This window comes from Lipomyces japonicus (genome assembly GCF_038497905.1).
Source record: "Lipomyces japonicus strain CBS 7319 unplaced genomic scaffold V1514scaffold_8, whole genome shotgun sequence".
Lineage (NCBI taxonomy): Eukaryota > Fungi > Ascomycota > Lipomycetes > Lipomycetales > Lipomycetaceae > Lipomyces > Lipomyces japonicus.
In genome coordinates, this window is record NW_027117820.1 from 93169 (window position 1) to 108429 (window position 15261).

A 15261-nucleotide genomic window follows, 5' to 3' on the forward strand; every position below is an offset into this window, starting at 1 on the left:
TGATTGAATGCCCCGACGGGTTCCTTACATAATTTGTAAACAGTTAGTTGACTACACGAACAATGTTCCAATTATAACTACACAAAGTCGTGTACATACATATACAGAAGAAATTTGCAAAGCATATAAATGCTTTAATACATATAAATTTATTCGGTCATGATTTTGTGCAAGAACTGAAGTTAATCAAGTTAGACGGGTTTAATTTAACGGAATGCGAATACCCGTTTATGACTGTTATCGATCTTCACGCGACACAGATTGAACACCGCCATGCCAGTAACTAATGACGAGTCGCCATTGGGAGAGGCTAACCAGCGCGACTTCCATCATCCATATGTTCCTTATCAGATACAGCTTGATTTTATGAATGCCGTGTACGATGTTATTTCGCAGGGCAAGATTGGAATCTTCGAGTCTCCGACTGGTCAGTTTTAGAATTTGTTTTTCACGGTTCGTTCGCATTACTGACTATTGTAGGCACGGTAGGATATTTTTTTTGAACAATCATGTTTTGATGTTTAAGGAGTTAATAGTCTTGTTAGGGCAAATCATTATCTTTAATCTGCGGTGCGATGACATGGCTGCGAGATCATCAGACTCTACAACACGTCACGTCAGAAATTGACCCCAGTACAAGCAGCAACAGCAACGAACCTGCATGGGTAGTTGAACACCACAGAAAACTAACGGAAGAGGCTAATTTGAGAAAATATAAAGAATTTGAAAATCGATTACAACGAGCTCGACAAGTCGAGGCCAAGGAGCGTGCTAAAGTGACAAGAAATTATGAATTGACAGAAGGGATCACGACAAAACGCATGGTATTTATGATTTGACACTTCAATCGGTCTTTTTTTTTGTTCGTGATGCTGAGATTTGGAATATAGAAGAGTCATGGTTCTGAACAAATTGATTTAAAATACCTTGTCGACGATTACGATAGTGATTCTGAAACCACAACGACGGCAAAGGCCTTGCCAAATTCAAACGTTTCACCAGAAGTTCAAGCATTATTGGATAAGTTCGTATATCTTGCGTCCAAAATTTTCGTACTACATATTCTAAGTTTTTTTATTTTTATTTTTATTTTTTTGGTTAGACTCGGAGGAAGAGCAAATCAAAATGATGACGAAGACGAAGATTTTCATAATGAAAGTAAAGTAAGTAGTTTATTGGTGCTTTAATACACGTACTCATGTACTCACGTATTTTTATTTTTATTTTTATTTTTATTTTTATTTTTATTTTTATTTTTAATTGTTTTTTTTTTTTCGTTAGATTTTTTACGCATCTAGGACACATTCTCAACTTACTCAGTTCGTGCAACAACTACGACTTCCAGAATTTCCTGCTTCAGAAATATACTCTTCATTCCCGATTGTACGCCATGTTCCGTTATCATCTCGCAAGCAATTGTGTATCCACCCAACCGTGTCTCGACTTCGAGACGTTAATCAGATTAACGATAAATGTGCAGAATTGCAACAAAATTCTATCCAAAAACGATGTGCGTTTATGAAATCTGATCATGTAATGGAAGACCGAGTTGAGAATCGAAACTTTAGAGATAAAGTACTTGTATGTTGCCCTTTCAACTCGTCACTCATTAGGTTTGGATTCTAATTTTTTTAATATAGGCTGATATTCGGGATATCGAAGATTTGGGCCAAATTGGAAAGATCATGAGTGTTTGCCCTTACTATGGTAGTCGTAAATCAGTTGATTTTAGCGAGATAGTCACTTTACCGTACCCTCTTCTTTTGCAAAACAGAAATGTTCTAAACATCTCAATAAAGAACCAAATTGTGATTATCGATGAAGCACATAACCTGTTAGATACGATTTCTTCGCTCTTTTCAATGTCGATTTCTTTAAATGACATTATAAGGTCAAAGTCTGGAGTCGTAAGATATCTCGAAAAATTTTCCAAGAAGCTTAATGCTGGCAACAAGGTGTACATTACTCAGATTATAAAGTTGCTAGATGTTTTGGAACAGTACTTGGTGAAGTATCGTGGTTCTAATGGAAACGAAGTTTATTATAACGAGGTTCTTCAAAATCAAGCTGTTGATACGATTAACATTCACAAGATTCAAAAATATCTGGAAAAGAGTAAGCTGGCTAGGAAAATTGAGAGTTACGTTTCAGAAGTTGTGAATCCAGAACTGGAACAAAAGCAAGGTCAAAAACGAGTAATCACGAGCGTGCCAGTTTTATCAAAAATTGCTTCATTCATGTCATGCTTAAACAATCCATCATCTGAGGGCAAAGTTTATTTTGAACAAATTAATGATGACCGATTTTTAAAATATTTGCTTCTTGATCCAAGTTTTCATTTTAAATCGATCGTGGACGAAGCCAAGTGCGTAATTCTAGCCGGCGGAACCATGGAACCAGTGAGTTTTGTTATCACCATTTAGGCTTACTGATGTAAATATATATATAGGTTGATGACTTTATTCGATATCTTTTTCCATACGTTCCTCGTGATCGTATTCAAACACTGTCGTGCGATCACGTTATACCAAAAAACAATCTTGGCGCGTGGACAGTATCATCAGGACCAACCGGCCAGCCACTTAGATTCACATTCGAAAAGCAAAATTTAGACACCATGTCTCAAGAGTTAGGACGAACAATTTCAAACTTTACGGTTGTGATTCCTGATGGCATTGTGGTTTTTTTCCCCAGTTATAAATACATGGAACAGGTTGTACTGAAATGGAAAATTAAACCACCACATGCGACCATGACGATCTGGGACCAATTAAATAATCGGAAAAAAATATTTCAAGAACCACGTGAAGCCAACAAGGTTGATGAAATTTTGTCCTTATATGCGCAAGCGATTTCGGATCCAGATCATAACGTCAAGGGAGCAATGCTTCTCGCCGTGGTGGGTGGCAAGATGTCTGAAGGCATTAATTTTTCCGATCAGTTGGCACGAGGAATTATCATGGTCGGGTTGCCCTACCCTAACGCCAGGTCTGCAGATTTAATCGCCAAGCGAAATTACATTGAAAAGAAAGTATTTGAACAATTCAAGCTTGAAGAACTTGGCAAGCTTAATACTGACTCGCCATCAGCCGGTGACATGTCGAGAATCAACACGGCCAGCAAGCGCGCGAGCGAGGAAGCGTCTAAGGAATATTATGAAAATATTTGCATGCGAGCCGTAAACCAAAGCATTGGCCGCGGCATCCGACATGCGAATGACTACGCTGTCATATTATTTGTCGATGACCGGTTTAACCGGCCAAATATTCAACAAAAATTGCCGCAATGGATCAGACACAGAATGGATCCAGGTACAAAAGACGTCAAGATTGGGTCAGTTTTGAAAAGCGTTCGAGAATTTTTTAAACATAAATCTGCTGCTTCATAGATTTTTTTTTTTTTTTTTTTCGCTTTGCTTTTCAATGCTTGCATTGGTATGGCGTTAAATTGATTAGCGATTTTAACAAGATTGTAGAATATTGCTAAAGCTAAGAGCAAAGATTTACCCAAAGTTGTAGTGGTTTTTTTTTTTTCATTTTGATTGCTCATTTAGCAGAGGAAGGTACGTAATTCCAAGATCAATGCTTGTTCATGTAGATGACCTTTTTTTGAAGTTAAATTAAAGTTAAAGCATTATCAATAATCTGCCCTTCACCACCAATGTGAACGCACCTAGACAGGTTTCTCAGTCACAAAAAAATAAAAATTGCACTGGCTAGTCTTTATAAAGATTACGAACAAGCATTCGGTTTTGATGACAACTAGACGTCAGTCTGCTCGATTACTCAACCAAGTTGCCAACGACCGGGCCGTCGCGGCGGCAACCGAGTTGATCCTGATAAAATCAACATTTAAGGTCATCAAGAGAGCGACGTCATCAGGCACGGGCAAGGAAATTTTATCACCACCACGACAGAGAAAGCGGATAAAGAGTGCCGAGGTTGACGTTGTTGAGAAACCTGTTAAACAAAATGATGCGGTCGTGCAAGAAGAACAGGTTATCGTGAAGCAGGTTGAACGACGGCCCGCGACAACAAGCGAGCAGGAAAACGTACACATGGTTGAAACGATTCAAGTCAGGCAAAATCAAATTGAATCCAGGTTTATTATTCCAACGGCTTACATGCCCGGATTTAAATTTGAACACGCCGTGGCACATTTGCAATCAATCGATCACCGGTTCGAACACTTGTTTCGTCTACATGCATGTGAATTATTTAATGAACAAAAATTGGCATTACCGGTTGACCCGTTTGCGTCACTTGCCTCCAGCATAATATCGCAACAAATTAGCGGCGCGGCTGCCAAAAGCATTCGCAACAAGTTTTTAAGCCTGTTTGATATTAATGATTATGATCACAACAGCAACGAATCGAGCATGTTTCCGACTCCGCAACAGGTTTTGACACGGGACGTGAGCACGCTTCGGTCAGCAGGATTTTCTCAGCGCAAGGCGGAATACTTACTCGACCTGGCATCCAAATTTGCATCAGGCGAGATCGACCCGCACGCGCTTAACCAATCATCAGACGAACAGGTCATTCAAACGTTAACAAAAGTCCGAGGCCTGGGCGTGTGGTCATGTGAAATGTTTTTGCTGTTTGCATTAAAACGACCCGACGTTTTTGCGATTGGTGATTTGGGCGTGCAACGAGGCATGGCGGTTTGGTATGGCAAAAATATTGCATCGGCAAAGGGCAAGAAGGGCAAGTTTAAGTACATGACTGAGCAGGAAATGATTGAAAAATCGGAATCATTTAAGCCATATCGCAGCTTGTTTATGTGGTACATGTGGAGAGTTGGAGATGTCATTGTTCCGATAGCCAGCAGTGACGAAATTTGAATAACTACATGGTTGAAATTGAATGATGACTAAGTCATGCCGTAATATGTTCTCCCCGAAAACCTTCAACGCGCTAACCGATTGTGAAATTCAAACGTCATCAACAACCATCAAGCTTTCGCTCACGACACTAAATATGAAGATATACGATAGGTTTTTCATGGCACGGGAAACATAAAAATCAGAAGAAGAAAAAAAAATAAAAATAAAAAGAAAAAGAAAAAGAAAAAAAAAGCGAAACCTTCATATAAATAATTTGTCCAAGAACATGGGATCTCCAGAATTTATAACAAACCCGCCAAATGGGTTTTCGATATTATCAATCATTCGAGGATTCCAATTAACCATCGTGGGCGCATACCGGGCATTGCAAAATCCGGACCTGTTTCGAGGCAAATATTATCGTCAGGCTGCGTATGCAATCACGATTTCAATATTAATTCAATTATTAATTTCCGTGCCATTATGGATTGTTCATGTGGGGTTTAAAATCTTGTCCTGGATTTTTGCTTTTTCTTCAACCGCTTGTGGTGGTGGTGGCGGCGGCCGTGATGGGCAAGAAGCATTTGCGCGCGAGCCTGGTAATCGAGCCAGGGCGGTGGTCAACACTTTATCATTTTTGGAGAGTCATGTGATTAATTTGTCAGGATTACTTGTTGGACTGATACGATATTTCAGACCGGAAATGGATAACATGTTTATGGAAAGCTTGCGGTTTATTGACTCGGTTTATTTCCAAATGCATCCAGACAAGCTGGCTACTACTACTGCTACTACTACTATTACTACTACTACTACTACTGCCACCAATTTCTCTGCTACAATTAATCAGACCAGCAAGCCTCCGCAACGGTTTTATGATCCGCTATCGTTATATTCGACTTCTTCTGGTCGAACATTGGCAGCGGCAAGTTCGTCGTCATCAGTGCCGGCGCCTTCGAACGCGGCCAAGTTCGTGTCACGTTATCTCCGGCGGGCGATCTTGTCCACAGCGATCTACACGGTATCGCAGGTTCCAATTTTGGGTTCGGCCGTGATACCGATTTTTTGGTTTGCCAGTTTCCGACGCAACGTTGGCGTCATGCCTGCCGTGGCCGTGTTCGCAACCTCGTTTTATTTGCCGACCCGGGTTTTGACCTCATTTTGGGCCGCGTATTGGGGTTCGCGAAGCTTGACTCGTGAATTATTAATCCCATATTTTGCTCGCATGCCGTTCTCGATCGATCAACGTAACAAATGGTACCGGGCTCGTGAAGGCGTCTTGTTTGGGTTCGGATTTGGGTTTTATTTCTTGCTCAAATTGCCATACGTTGGCGTGCTCATGTACGGCATGGCTGAAGCCTCGGCTGCTTTTTTGATCACCAAGATTACGGATCCACCACCAATGCCTTCCAAAGTTTTGCAATGGACCGAATCACAAACCAGTTGGAACAAGAGAGATGAAATGTTATGTGGCAAAATTGTCGAGTTTGAACAACCTCTTCCAGGAAGTTGGTCATCGTCAAGTTTAAACGATAGCAACCAGGACAACAAAATAAAGTAAAAATAAAAACAAAGAGGTATGCAAAATGTATATTTATCAATTATTTATGTCACAAACAACCAAAAAAAAAAAAAAAAAAAAAAAAAAAAAAAACCATTCCCCTCTCGTCCTCTATACTACCAGCGCATATCACGAATCGGCGACGAATCAATCTTGCGAGAAACCATGCGTTTCATTCGTTTTACTGGTGACGAAACTGCAAATGCAAAAGAAGACGGTGATGAATTCGGAGGCGAAAAATCTGCTGATCGCTTGCGTCTTTGTTGAACAGTTACGAAAGGCGAAGGTTGCAGTTGATCCATGTAAGGACACCTGCCAGTGGATTCATAATACTGCCAAGCAGTCATGCCATGGTTCATACCTCCTGCTGCTGCAATCGGGGATGCTGATTTTAAACTTGCAAACGCATGAACCGGAGTCGCCGGTGTTGGTGACATGAAGCTTGACCTTACCGGGGTTACCGGGTCGTGATGACGTTTTAGTGGTTGAGATTGAAACCCGGCTGGTTCGTGCCTGCGGGTAGCATCATACGATTCGTGACGCCAAAGTTCGGCATTATCGTCAAGCATGATGCCTCCGTCACCAAGACCAAACTCATCGTACGAATCATAACCCGAATTTTCATCGTCGTCGTCGTCGTAATCATGCAATTGATCAAGTCGATCATCAACATCGTCCAAAACCATGGGCAAATCAACAACAGGCCCGTCTTGAAATTGCTGCGTGTGCTGCAAGCCAGTAAGCTGATGGTCTTGCGGCCATGACGATTGACCAAACCCGTCACTGCCACCAACACCAACACCACCACCAAACAAATTAAATGAACTCATTGCTTTAAATTAAATAAAATAAAAAAAATAAAAAAGTTTCTTGCAACTTTGATGTTGATTTTTTGTTATTTAATTTTCCTTTTTTTTTTGTTTGTCCGTATTTACTCTTCATAAACAAGAGCTCTCCTTCGTTTACACGCCCGAAGGCGGTAAATTTTAAGAAAAAAAGCTCTATTCATTCCATTCTGCCATGATATTTAAAAAGCCATTTTTTTCCCCCTTTCTTTTTAAAAAAATTGTGTAATAAAGTTGTATTGTGTTTAGAAAAACAAAAAGAATTAAATTTCTCGGGAAGTGAGAATAAATATATAAAGACGGGCCCCGGGCCAGCCAGCCACGTTGGGGTACGATTCCCTTAGATTTGATCAATATTATCTATACCGATTTCACGGTTATTCATCAAAATCAATAGGAACCAAAAAAAAAATTACAGATGCCATGACAACAAGAGTAGTACTGCTCAAAAATCCAACACCAAACGAGGACAAGGACGTGTATGCGGTTGCTTCACGGCAGGCAGGATTCAAGCCGTGGTTTGTGCCCGTGCTGGCGCATTCGTTCGTGGGCCAGGACAACTTGCAGGCCAAGTTGTGCCAAATTGCCAGCACCACGACGGGCAGTCATGACGTGGCATTGATTGTGACGTCGCAACGGGCGGTTGAAGCCATGGCTGCCGTGCTCGACCGCGTCAATGCCAGCGTGGCAGCCGTGATCCGCAACATGCCGGCGTACACGGTCGGCCCGGCCACGGCGAACCTGCTTCGCTCGCACGGCTTCAATCATGTGCGCGGTGGTGACGACGCCGGCAATGGCCAAATATTGGCTCAATTGATCGTGCACGATAAGCTCCGGCAAGTTTTTTTCCTGACCGGTCGTTCAAGACGGGACGTGATCCCGGTCACGTTGGCAAAAAATGCGATCGCGATTGAAGAAATTGTCGTGTACGAATCTGCCAACTTGGCATCTGCGCAATCAAATTTTAACCATGCGGTTGGCAATTACCACCACGACGACGACGATAATGATAATGATGACGTGACTTGGGTAGTTTTTTTTTCCCCTACTGGCGCGATTCCGATCGTGAACTTGCTTAAGCAACGTTTCAGCATTGATAATAATAATAGCGTTCGAATCGCAGCAATCGGACCAACGACACAAGCTTTCCTTGCTGATAATAACATTCCGCCTGTCGTGGTGGCGGGCAAGCCTGACCCGGAATCACTTCTTGACGCAATCAAGCAACATTTATGACTTTTTTTTTTTTGAGAGTTTCCAAGAAGGCTGACCAACACATCACAATCAGACAACATCACTTAGGCGTACATAAAAAAGAGAGGATTCGAAAAAAAAAAAAAAAAAAGGTTTCATGATTTGCCAAAATAGACTTTACTAATCGTACCTAGACGTGGGCAATCAAATGACAATGTAATAAAATATAGTCAACGGGAAGTCACCTGACTAAATCGTAAGTGGTTTTTTGAAATGGTCAAATTCTCTTTAATCCATTTACATTACTCAATCTATAAAAATAAATTCAAAGATATGCGTGCATGCTCTATTGTTCTATTTGAAACATTTTGAAAACGATATATAATGCAAAAAAAGAAAAAGACAACCAAAATTACAAAAAAAAAATGCAAAAATATCCATAACTAAATTTTTGAATACAAAAAAAAAAAAAACCCAAAACGTAACTAATTAACCCAAATTACAAAAACAAATTTGCACATGTAGGACAATTAAAAGAACAATTAATTGAAATTTTATATACATGTGCCGTCGACCTGCGCAAAAAAAATATAAATAAACCCCGTCCCCCCAAACTAAAAAAAGACAAGCTCACAATGAGGCTTGCTTTTCAGAGCTCTCGCCTTCCTCAACAGATTCTGTATTGTTTCCTCTGTACTGAACCTCGCCATGCAGCCGTTCGGCCAAATCTTCAAGCGTTTCACGCTTGGTTTCCGGAACCAAAAGTGTAGAAAAAACTCCAAGCAGCATAAACAGGGCAAATATTTCCATGACGTTGTTAAGACGACAAGATCCACCTTTGCAACCATGAGCCCTATAAGGAGCAATGGCAGTTTGAGCAATAATGGCACCAATTTTGCCAGATGCAGCCGAGATGCCGTGAGCTGTTGACCGGTATCGGGTGGGATAACATTCACCTGGCAAAACAAAAGTAGTCAAGTTGGGACCCCAATTCATAAACAGCTGGCAAAGAACATAGAGGGCAAGAAGACCATGGTGGTTGATTTTGTGGTACGCGAAACCGATGACGCAAAACAACACGGTAAGGATAGCGAAGCCGGCCAGTTGCAGGTACCTGCGTCCAATAAAATCGATAGAGGCAACACCAAACCAGTAACCAGGAAGGGAACCGGCGCAAATCAAAATCAAGTTGCCCACGCAAATGTTGTAAAGATTGGTATACACATTATCTTGACCAGCATAACCAATGGCGGAAAGAATGGTCGAATTGTTTAAGCCGAGACCATAAAATGCAACGTCGAGGAAGCACCAAGAACCAGCAGTTCCGAGAAGAATCTTGCCATGCTTCCATTGAGAAAAATGGCTCCAGAAATCTGACCACGAAGCCTTGGGCACGCTGAGCTCGACCGGGTTTAACTCGGATTCCTTGATTTCCTTAACCGCATCAGCAGAAGCATCACCAAGGCCTCCGGAAACGTATTTTTGAATATCAGCTGCACCCTTTTCGAGATCATGGCTAACGTCAAACGTGTACCTGGGAGTTTCAGGAATCGTGAGGCGGAAGTAGAGCGCCACGACGGCGGGTACGGCACCAATGCCAATGAGAATGCGCCACATCTTGTCGATGGCACCGATGCAGTTGGACTTGCACTCTGCGGTCGAGTTTGCCGGTTGGAGCGAATTCTTGAAACCAGCCGTGACGATGAGGCCGACCAGACCGGCTGCGAGCTGGCCCCAACCTTGGTTGGCAAAGACTGCGGCCATGATGGCACCGCGCCACTTTGTGGAAGCGAACCTGCAAGAACAACGTTAGAATCAACATGTAAAAAAAAAAATTTATTTCTCAAGAGCACATACTCGGACGTGATGATGGAAGATAATGGGTAGTCACCGCCGATGCCGATACCCATAAGCACGCGCCAAAAAATAATGAGGCCGATCACGTCGAGCGACTCGGAACGGCCGGCAAGGGCTTGACCGAGCGTGCCCAAGATGATGATCATAAGCTCGATGCCGTAGATCCTCTTGCGGCCAACCACGTCAGCAATCCAGCCGAAAAACAACTGGCCGACGACGGTACCGGCGGAGGTGGCGACTTTAACCGCGGTGTCGGACGTCGTGGGCAAGCTGGACTTGCCGTAGTACACGTAGGCTACCATGGACACGGCAATATTGATGGCAAAGATGTCGTACGAATCGGTGAAGAAGCCGATGCCGGCGACGACGATGGCACGCACATGGTACCAGCCGAACGGTGCATTGTCGATTTTCTCGAGCGCCAGGCGGCGCCGCTCGTTAGGGTCGGCGATGTGGGCAAAGTCGTTGACGAAATTGTGGAAGGCAGCGTTGCCGCCGGAAGTCTTGACGCCGGACATTGAGGAGAAGGCAGTGATAGCTGTGTCGATGCTGGTGGATGCTGGTGGATGCTGGTCGAGTCTATCAGGGAAGGACAGCCTTTTAAAGGGTATTTGTGGATTTTGTTGTGCATCGACGGCGGCGAGTTGTCAGCCAAACAAGGTTTTTGGTTTTTTTTTTTTTTTTTTTTTAGTTGGCCTGCTTGCTTGGGCTTGGTAGGGCTAGGGCCACGGCCGAAACGGGCAAGAGCGGCAGCCAATCAGCGACGGCGGTGGCCAGCACGTTTTTGTTCGCCGCACGTGGGTGCGGGGCACGTGGGGATCGATAGTTACGAACGAAACAATGCACGTCGTCATGTAAATAATAAGTGTGATATTGATTGATTGATATTCGATTCCGTTGCCGCTGCTTTTTGCTTACGGCTGCGTGATTTCGTCGTAGATAAGACCTGCCAGAAGTGTCAGTCAGTTCAGCCAAGCAGTAAGCAGTAAGCAACATATGCGAGCCCAGGACCAAGACCGCACAAGACTTGCACAAGACAGAGAGACCAGGGTCGCAGGTGACAAGGTTTCCGATAGTGCTTCCTGGCTCTATCTTTGCATGGGCCTGTCTTGACCGGCTGATCCACCACGCGTGGCGTGTGTCGTCTCGGTCGCTTGCCATTGGCTGCGGTGGCCGCACTCCCGCCTCACGTCACCCCCCCCTCGTGTTCGAATGTCCAGTGCATTTTTAAAAAAAAGAAAAAAAAATAAACTCTCGTACTCACGTTTAAGCTGCTCCTTCGACAATTCGTCCTTTCGCCTGTCAAAGTCAAAAAACCCGTCCGGAATCGGCAGCGCCGTCGGCTCGTCATCCGGATCGTGATATGGTTCCAGGTACCCATGATTTAATGCCTCGTCCACGCTGATTCTTTTCAACGGATTAAACGTCAACATCTTATCCAGCAGGTCCACTGCTAACGGATTGGCTCCCGGGAACATGGTCGCGAACGGCACGCGCTTGCGAAACGGCAACGACCGGATGTACTCGCGCGCCCTGGCTGACCGGATCGCGTAGTAATCCTCCATGGTCGGCGTGCCCAGCACTTCCAAGATCAACGTGAGCTGGTGATGGTAATCCTTGCCCGGGAACAGAGGCTTGCCGTTCAGCATCTCCGCCAAGATGCAGCCCACGCTCCACACGTCAATCGCCTTCGTGTACTCCTTAAACGTGAGCATGATCTCCGGCGCCCGATACCACCGCGTGGCCACGTACTCGGTCATGAACCCTTGGTTGTCATCCGTCGACGCCGCCGACCGTGCCAATCCAAAGTCGCACACTTTCAGGTCACAATTCGCGTTCAGCAACAAATTCGAAGGCTTCAAGTCTCGATGCAGCACGTTGGCACTGTGCATCGCTTTTAACGCTCTCAGCGTCTGATAGATAAAATATTGGCAATGGTCATCCGACAAAGTTTGCGTTCGAATCACGCGATGCATGTCCGTCTCCATCAGTTCCTGGACCAGGTACACTTCCGTAAACGTTTCGTAACTGCTTGGTCGTTGAATGTCCAGTATGGAAATAATCTAACAAAAAAATTTAATACTGCCCCTCCCCCCTCTCCGCACCCAACATTTTCTTCACCCGAATTTGGCCCTGCACTCACGTTTTCATGATTAAAATACTTCAACAACTTCATCTCTCGCAATGTCCGCAAGCAAAACATTGAATGATCAAACGGCGCAATTTTTTTAATTGCCACTTTTTGCCCTGATGCCTTGTGAATCGCAGAACTGCATTTTAAATAAATCAGCATTTTCCGTTAAACTATTCGCATCATTTGCCGCAACTCACCATACAACGCCGTATGCACCTTCGCCTACTACGTCCAAGATCTCATACTGATCTGATAAATTGAATGCAAACTTTCTTGGATTAACTTGTCGATTCGTCATTCTAAGCCTGTTAACATCTTTTGCCTTCTCCCTGATGCGGCATGTTCCAAGTTTTCAAAACTCACATTCTGAAAAAAAAAAACAAAAAAAAAAATGCAAATTATAAAATTAAATTATTAAAAAATTAAAAATTTAAAAAACCAAAAAATAAAATTATGTATATTATAATATATATATCTATGACCCAGTAGCAGTTGAATATTATTATTATTATTATTATTATTGTTGTTGTTTCGTCGTCTCACATGTCGTTTCAGTCATCGACAACTGAAACACCGCCCTTGCCCTGGAGATTGCTGCTGCTGTTTTTGCGCGACAAAAGAAAAAAGCGAGCATTCACGCAAGCGCGTTGCGCGCACTAACCCTATTCGGAAATTACAAAACATAAACGCAAGTATGCTCTAGTAATCTGAAGACCGCACATGTTCTAATCTATTAATGTTTACACATTATTTACAAAAAAAAAAAAAAAAAAAAGGAAAAATAAACATTGAATTAATCCTGGCACGGTTCTTGTTGCCGCTGAGGTAGTAGATCCCACAGTCGTAACGGCGGCGGCAGCAGCGGTGCTTGATGATAATGATGATGATGTTGTTGCGTCAGAAGGCGTGGCGCTAGAAAAAATTGTTATTGTTGTTGATAATGATGATGTTGATGTTAATGATGATGATGTGAGTTTTCGCGATAACGTGCTATGAGCTTTGCCAGTGCTTGTTGTGTTTAGTCCGGAAAACGATGTCGATGTTGATGAAAATGTTAAACTTGCTCCGGCAGATGAATCTAGTGACTGGCTATTTGATGAGGAATATGATGATAAAATTGATGAAGATAATGCAGATGACAATGATGATGGTAGTGATGATGAAAATGTCGTTGCGGTGGTTATTATAAAGTCAGTCGATGATGCAAAAGAAGATTCAACAGTGGTGAAGATTTGCACGGCGGAAGACTCAGACCCATCCGCCGCCGACGACGACGACGACGACGACTTGTCAGCAAATCCGACCCTGCCTTGCTCACGGTCAAACACGCAGTACACGTTCTTCAAAAAAGATGCCCCCATGAGCCACGTGTTGTTGCCGGTGATTGCCATGCCCTGAATGTTGGTCACGCAATTTCCCGCGTCGTCATACTTGCTGCCAATGTATGCATCAGCGGGCACCTGCCATTGCCTGCCGGCAAACCCAAACGCAAGCGTGGCCGACGTGTTGCACGGAATGACAAAGTTTTTGCCGTCCGTCAACACGACGCCGCTGCCGCTGCCGCCGTCGGAAACCAAGTCGGCATGAATCCTACTGGCATCTTCTGGTGGAATCAATATTAATGTCGTGCCGGTATCAATCAACGCAACCTTGTCCGTGAATCCAACCCCAGCGCCGTTCACGTACGCGTCATCAATGTCAATCATCCACAGGCCACCGGTCCGGGTCAGGTCCGCGTATGCAATGTCGCCAGTGAACCGATCAGGGTCAGCCCCACCAAAGCTAATACTGCCACTGGATGAATCACCAGCAATTCCCAAATCAATCTACCATTGCCAACATTAGTCAGATTTTATCTACTTGAGCATTTTTTTTTTTACAAGATTATAACTTACTCCAAACACTTCGTTGGATATAAAACCTTGATCTTTTAATTCAGTAATTAACGAATCATGACCGTTTAGCTGCTTCGAACTAGCAGCAAGCCCCAGAATTCCTATTTTTTATCAGCCTTGCGGAAACCTCCAAACAAAAAAAAAAAAAAAAGACTGAAATGCCGTCATACCATCAATTGGAAACGCGTTAAATGAATTTGCCACGGACGTTGCCAGGCCGAACCCGGTAGTGACGTTATATCCAGCCACTTGAACCGAATCCACCGTACTCACGCCGGATACGGAACCTTGACCGTAATTAATCGTAAACACGCTATCTTGATCAACCTGGACCGAATCAACATCAAGCCGGTTATGCGTCAGGCATGACAAGTTGGTGCATTCGGATGAATACACCCATAAATCGTATGACCCGGTATCCACCACGACGCTAAAATTTTGAGCCGTTTCAGTGCCGATTGAAATGTCAACAAAATATGAAATGTCCGACCCGTTTTGATCAATCGGTTGACTATTTTTAACCACCGAGGAAGAATGACGACTAACTTGTTGTTGCTGTTGTCGTCGTCGTTGCAATAATAAATTATCAGATTTAATGTCGTTGGTAAGCAAAAATGCCGGCACTGACGCTTCTCGAGTATACTGGATCGACGCAAGCGGCAAGGTGACGACTGCTGCTTGCACCCGCCATAACGTTGTTATTATTATTATTAGCAACAAGCTAGGCAGAGTTTTGGCCAGCATAATCCCGTGCTTCTTCTGCTCTATTTTTTTTTTTTCTTTTTTTTTTTTAATTTCAAAAACAGAATAATACAAGCGAATGCTGCACTGAAGCGTTTTTTTTCCTTTTTTTGCCCTCCCTTCTCAGGGCTGGGTCGTGATAATTAATCTACCCAGTTGTAAATAAAGGAGGGCAGAGCAGAAGTAAGGGATAAACTCTATTTTTAATT

General features: G+C 43.4%; 8 protein-coding genes across 8 annotated transcripts; 4 read left to right on the forward strand and 4 right to left on the reverse strand.

Moving 5' to 3' along the window:
* Positions 1-273: 273 nt before the first annotated feature.
* On the forward strand, positions 274-3388 carry V1514DRAFT_341330 (helicase C-terminal domain-containing protein; the record flags this gene model as incomplete). The annotated part of the gene is made up of 8 exons (XM_066929054.1): positions 274-427; positions 481-485; positions 546-824; positions 891-1024; positions 1103-1163; positions 1282-1581; positions 1641-2399; positions 2450-3388. The coding sequence occupies 8 exons, from the start codon at positions 274-276 to the stop codon at positions 3386-3388; spliced, it is 2631 nt and encodes an 876-aa protein (XP_066784788.1).
* Positions 3389-3437: 49 nt separating this feature from the next.
* On the forward strand, positions 3438-4977 carry V1514DRAFT_221285 (DNA glycosylase). Its single transcript, XM_066924718.1, has 2 exons — positions 3438-3562; positions 3626-4977. The coding sequence occupies exon 2, from the start codon at positions 3755-3757 to the stop codon at positions 4841-4843; it is 1089 nt and encodes a 362-aa protein (XP_066784789.1). The 5' UTR covers positions 3438-3562; positions 3626-3754; the 3' UTR covers positions 4844-4977.
* A 134-nt stretch (positions 4978-5111) lies between these two features.
* V1514DRAFT_277487 (uncharacterized protein) lies at positions 5112-6386 on the forward strand (the record flags this gene model as incomplete). The annotated part of the gene is made up of 2 exons (XM_066924960.1): positions 5112-5370; positions 5407-6386. 2 exons carry the CDS (start codon positions 5112-5114, stop codon positions 6384-6386), a joined length of 1239 nt encoding a protein of 412 aa, XP_066784790.1.
* Positions 6387-6448: 62 nt separating this feature from the next.
* V1514DRAFT_326814 (uncharacterized protein) lies at positions 6449-7249 on the reverse strand. Its single transcript, XM_066926862.1, has one exon. The coding sequence runs from the start codon at positions 7214-7216 to the stop codon at positions 6503-6505; it is 714 nt and encodes a 237-aa protein (XP_066784791.1). The 5' UTR covers positions 7217-7249; the 3' UTR covers positions 6449-6502.
* A 315-nt stretch (positions 7250-7564) lies between these two features.
* V1514DRAFT_326816 (tetrapyrrole biosynthesis, uroporphyrinogen III synthase) lies at positions 7565-8832 on the forward strand. Its single transcript, XM_066926863.1, has one exon. It carries the CDS (start codon positions 7655-7657, stop codon positions 8465-8467), a length of 813 nt encoding a protein of 270 aa, XP_066784792.1. The 5' UTR covers positions 7565-7654; the 3' UTR covers positions 8468-8832.
* V1514DRAFT_326819 (major facilitator superfamily domain-containing protein) lies at positions 8758-10955 on the reverse strand. The gene is made up of 2 exons (XM_066926864.1): positions 10283-10955; positions 8758-10220 (listed from the first exon to the last, which is right to left on the reverse strand). The coding sequence occupies exons 1-2, from the start codon at positions 10798-10800 to the stop codon at positions 9056-9058; spliced, it is 1683 nt and encodes a 560-aa protein (XP_066784793.1). The 5' UTR covers positions 10801-10955; the 3' UTR covers positions 8758-9055.
* Positions 10956-11092: 137 nt separating this feature from the next.
* Positions 11093-12739, reverse strand: V1514DRAFT_221814 (kinase-like domain-containing protein). Its single transcript, XM_066924719.1, has 4 exons — positions 12614-12739; positions 12426-12552; positions 11547-12345; positions 11093-11228 (listed from the first exon to the last, which is right to left on the reverse strand). Exons 1-4 carry the CDS (start codon positions 12712-12714, stop codon positions 11197-11199), a joined length of 1059 nt encoding a protein of 352 aa, XP_066784794.1. The 5' UTR covers positions 12715-12739; the 3' UTR covers positions 11093-11196.
* Positions 12740-12949: 210 nt separating this feature from the next.
* Positions 12950-15197, reverse strand: V1514DRAFT_350824 (aspartic peptidase domain-containing protein). Its single transcript, XM_066929424.1, has 4 exons — positions 14482-15197; positions 14312-14412; positions 13204-14242; positions 12950-13146 (listed from the first exon to the last, which is right to left on the reverse strand). The coding sequence occupies exons 1-4, from the start codon at positions 15053-15055 to the stop codon at positions 13142-13144; spliced, it is 1719 nt and encodes a 572-aa protein (XP_066784795.1). The 5' UTR covers positions 15056-15197; the 3' UTR covers positions 12950-13141.
* Positions 15198-15261: the final 64 nt, after the last annotated feature.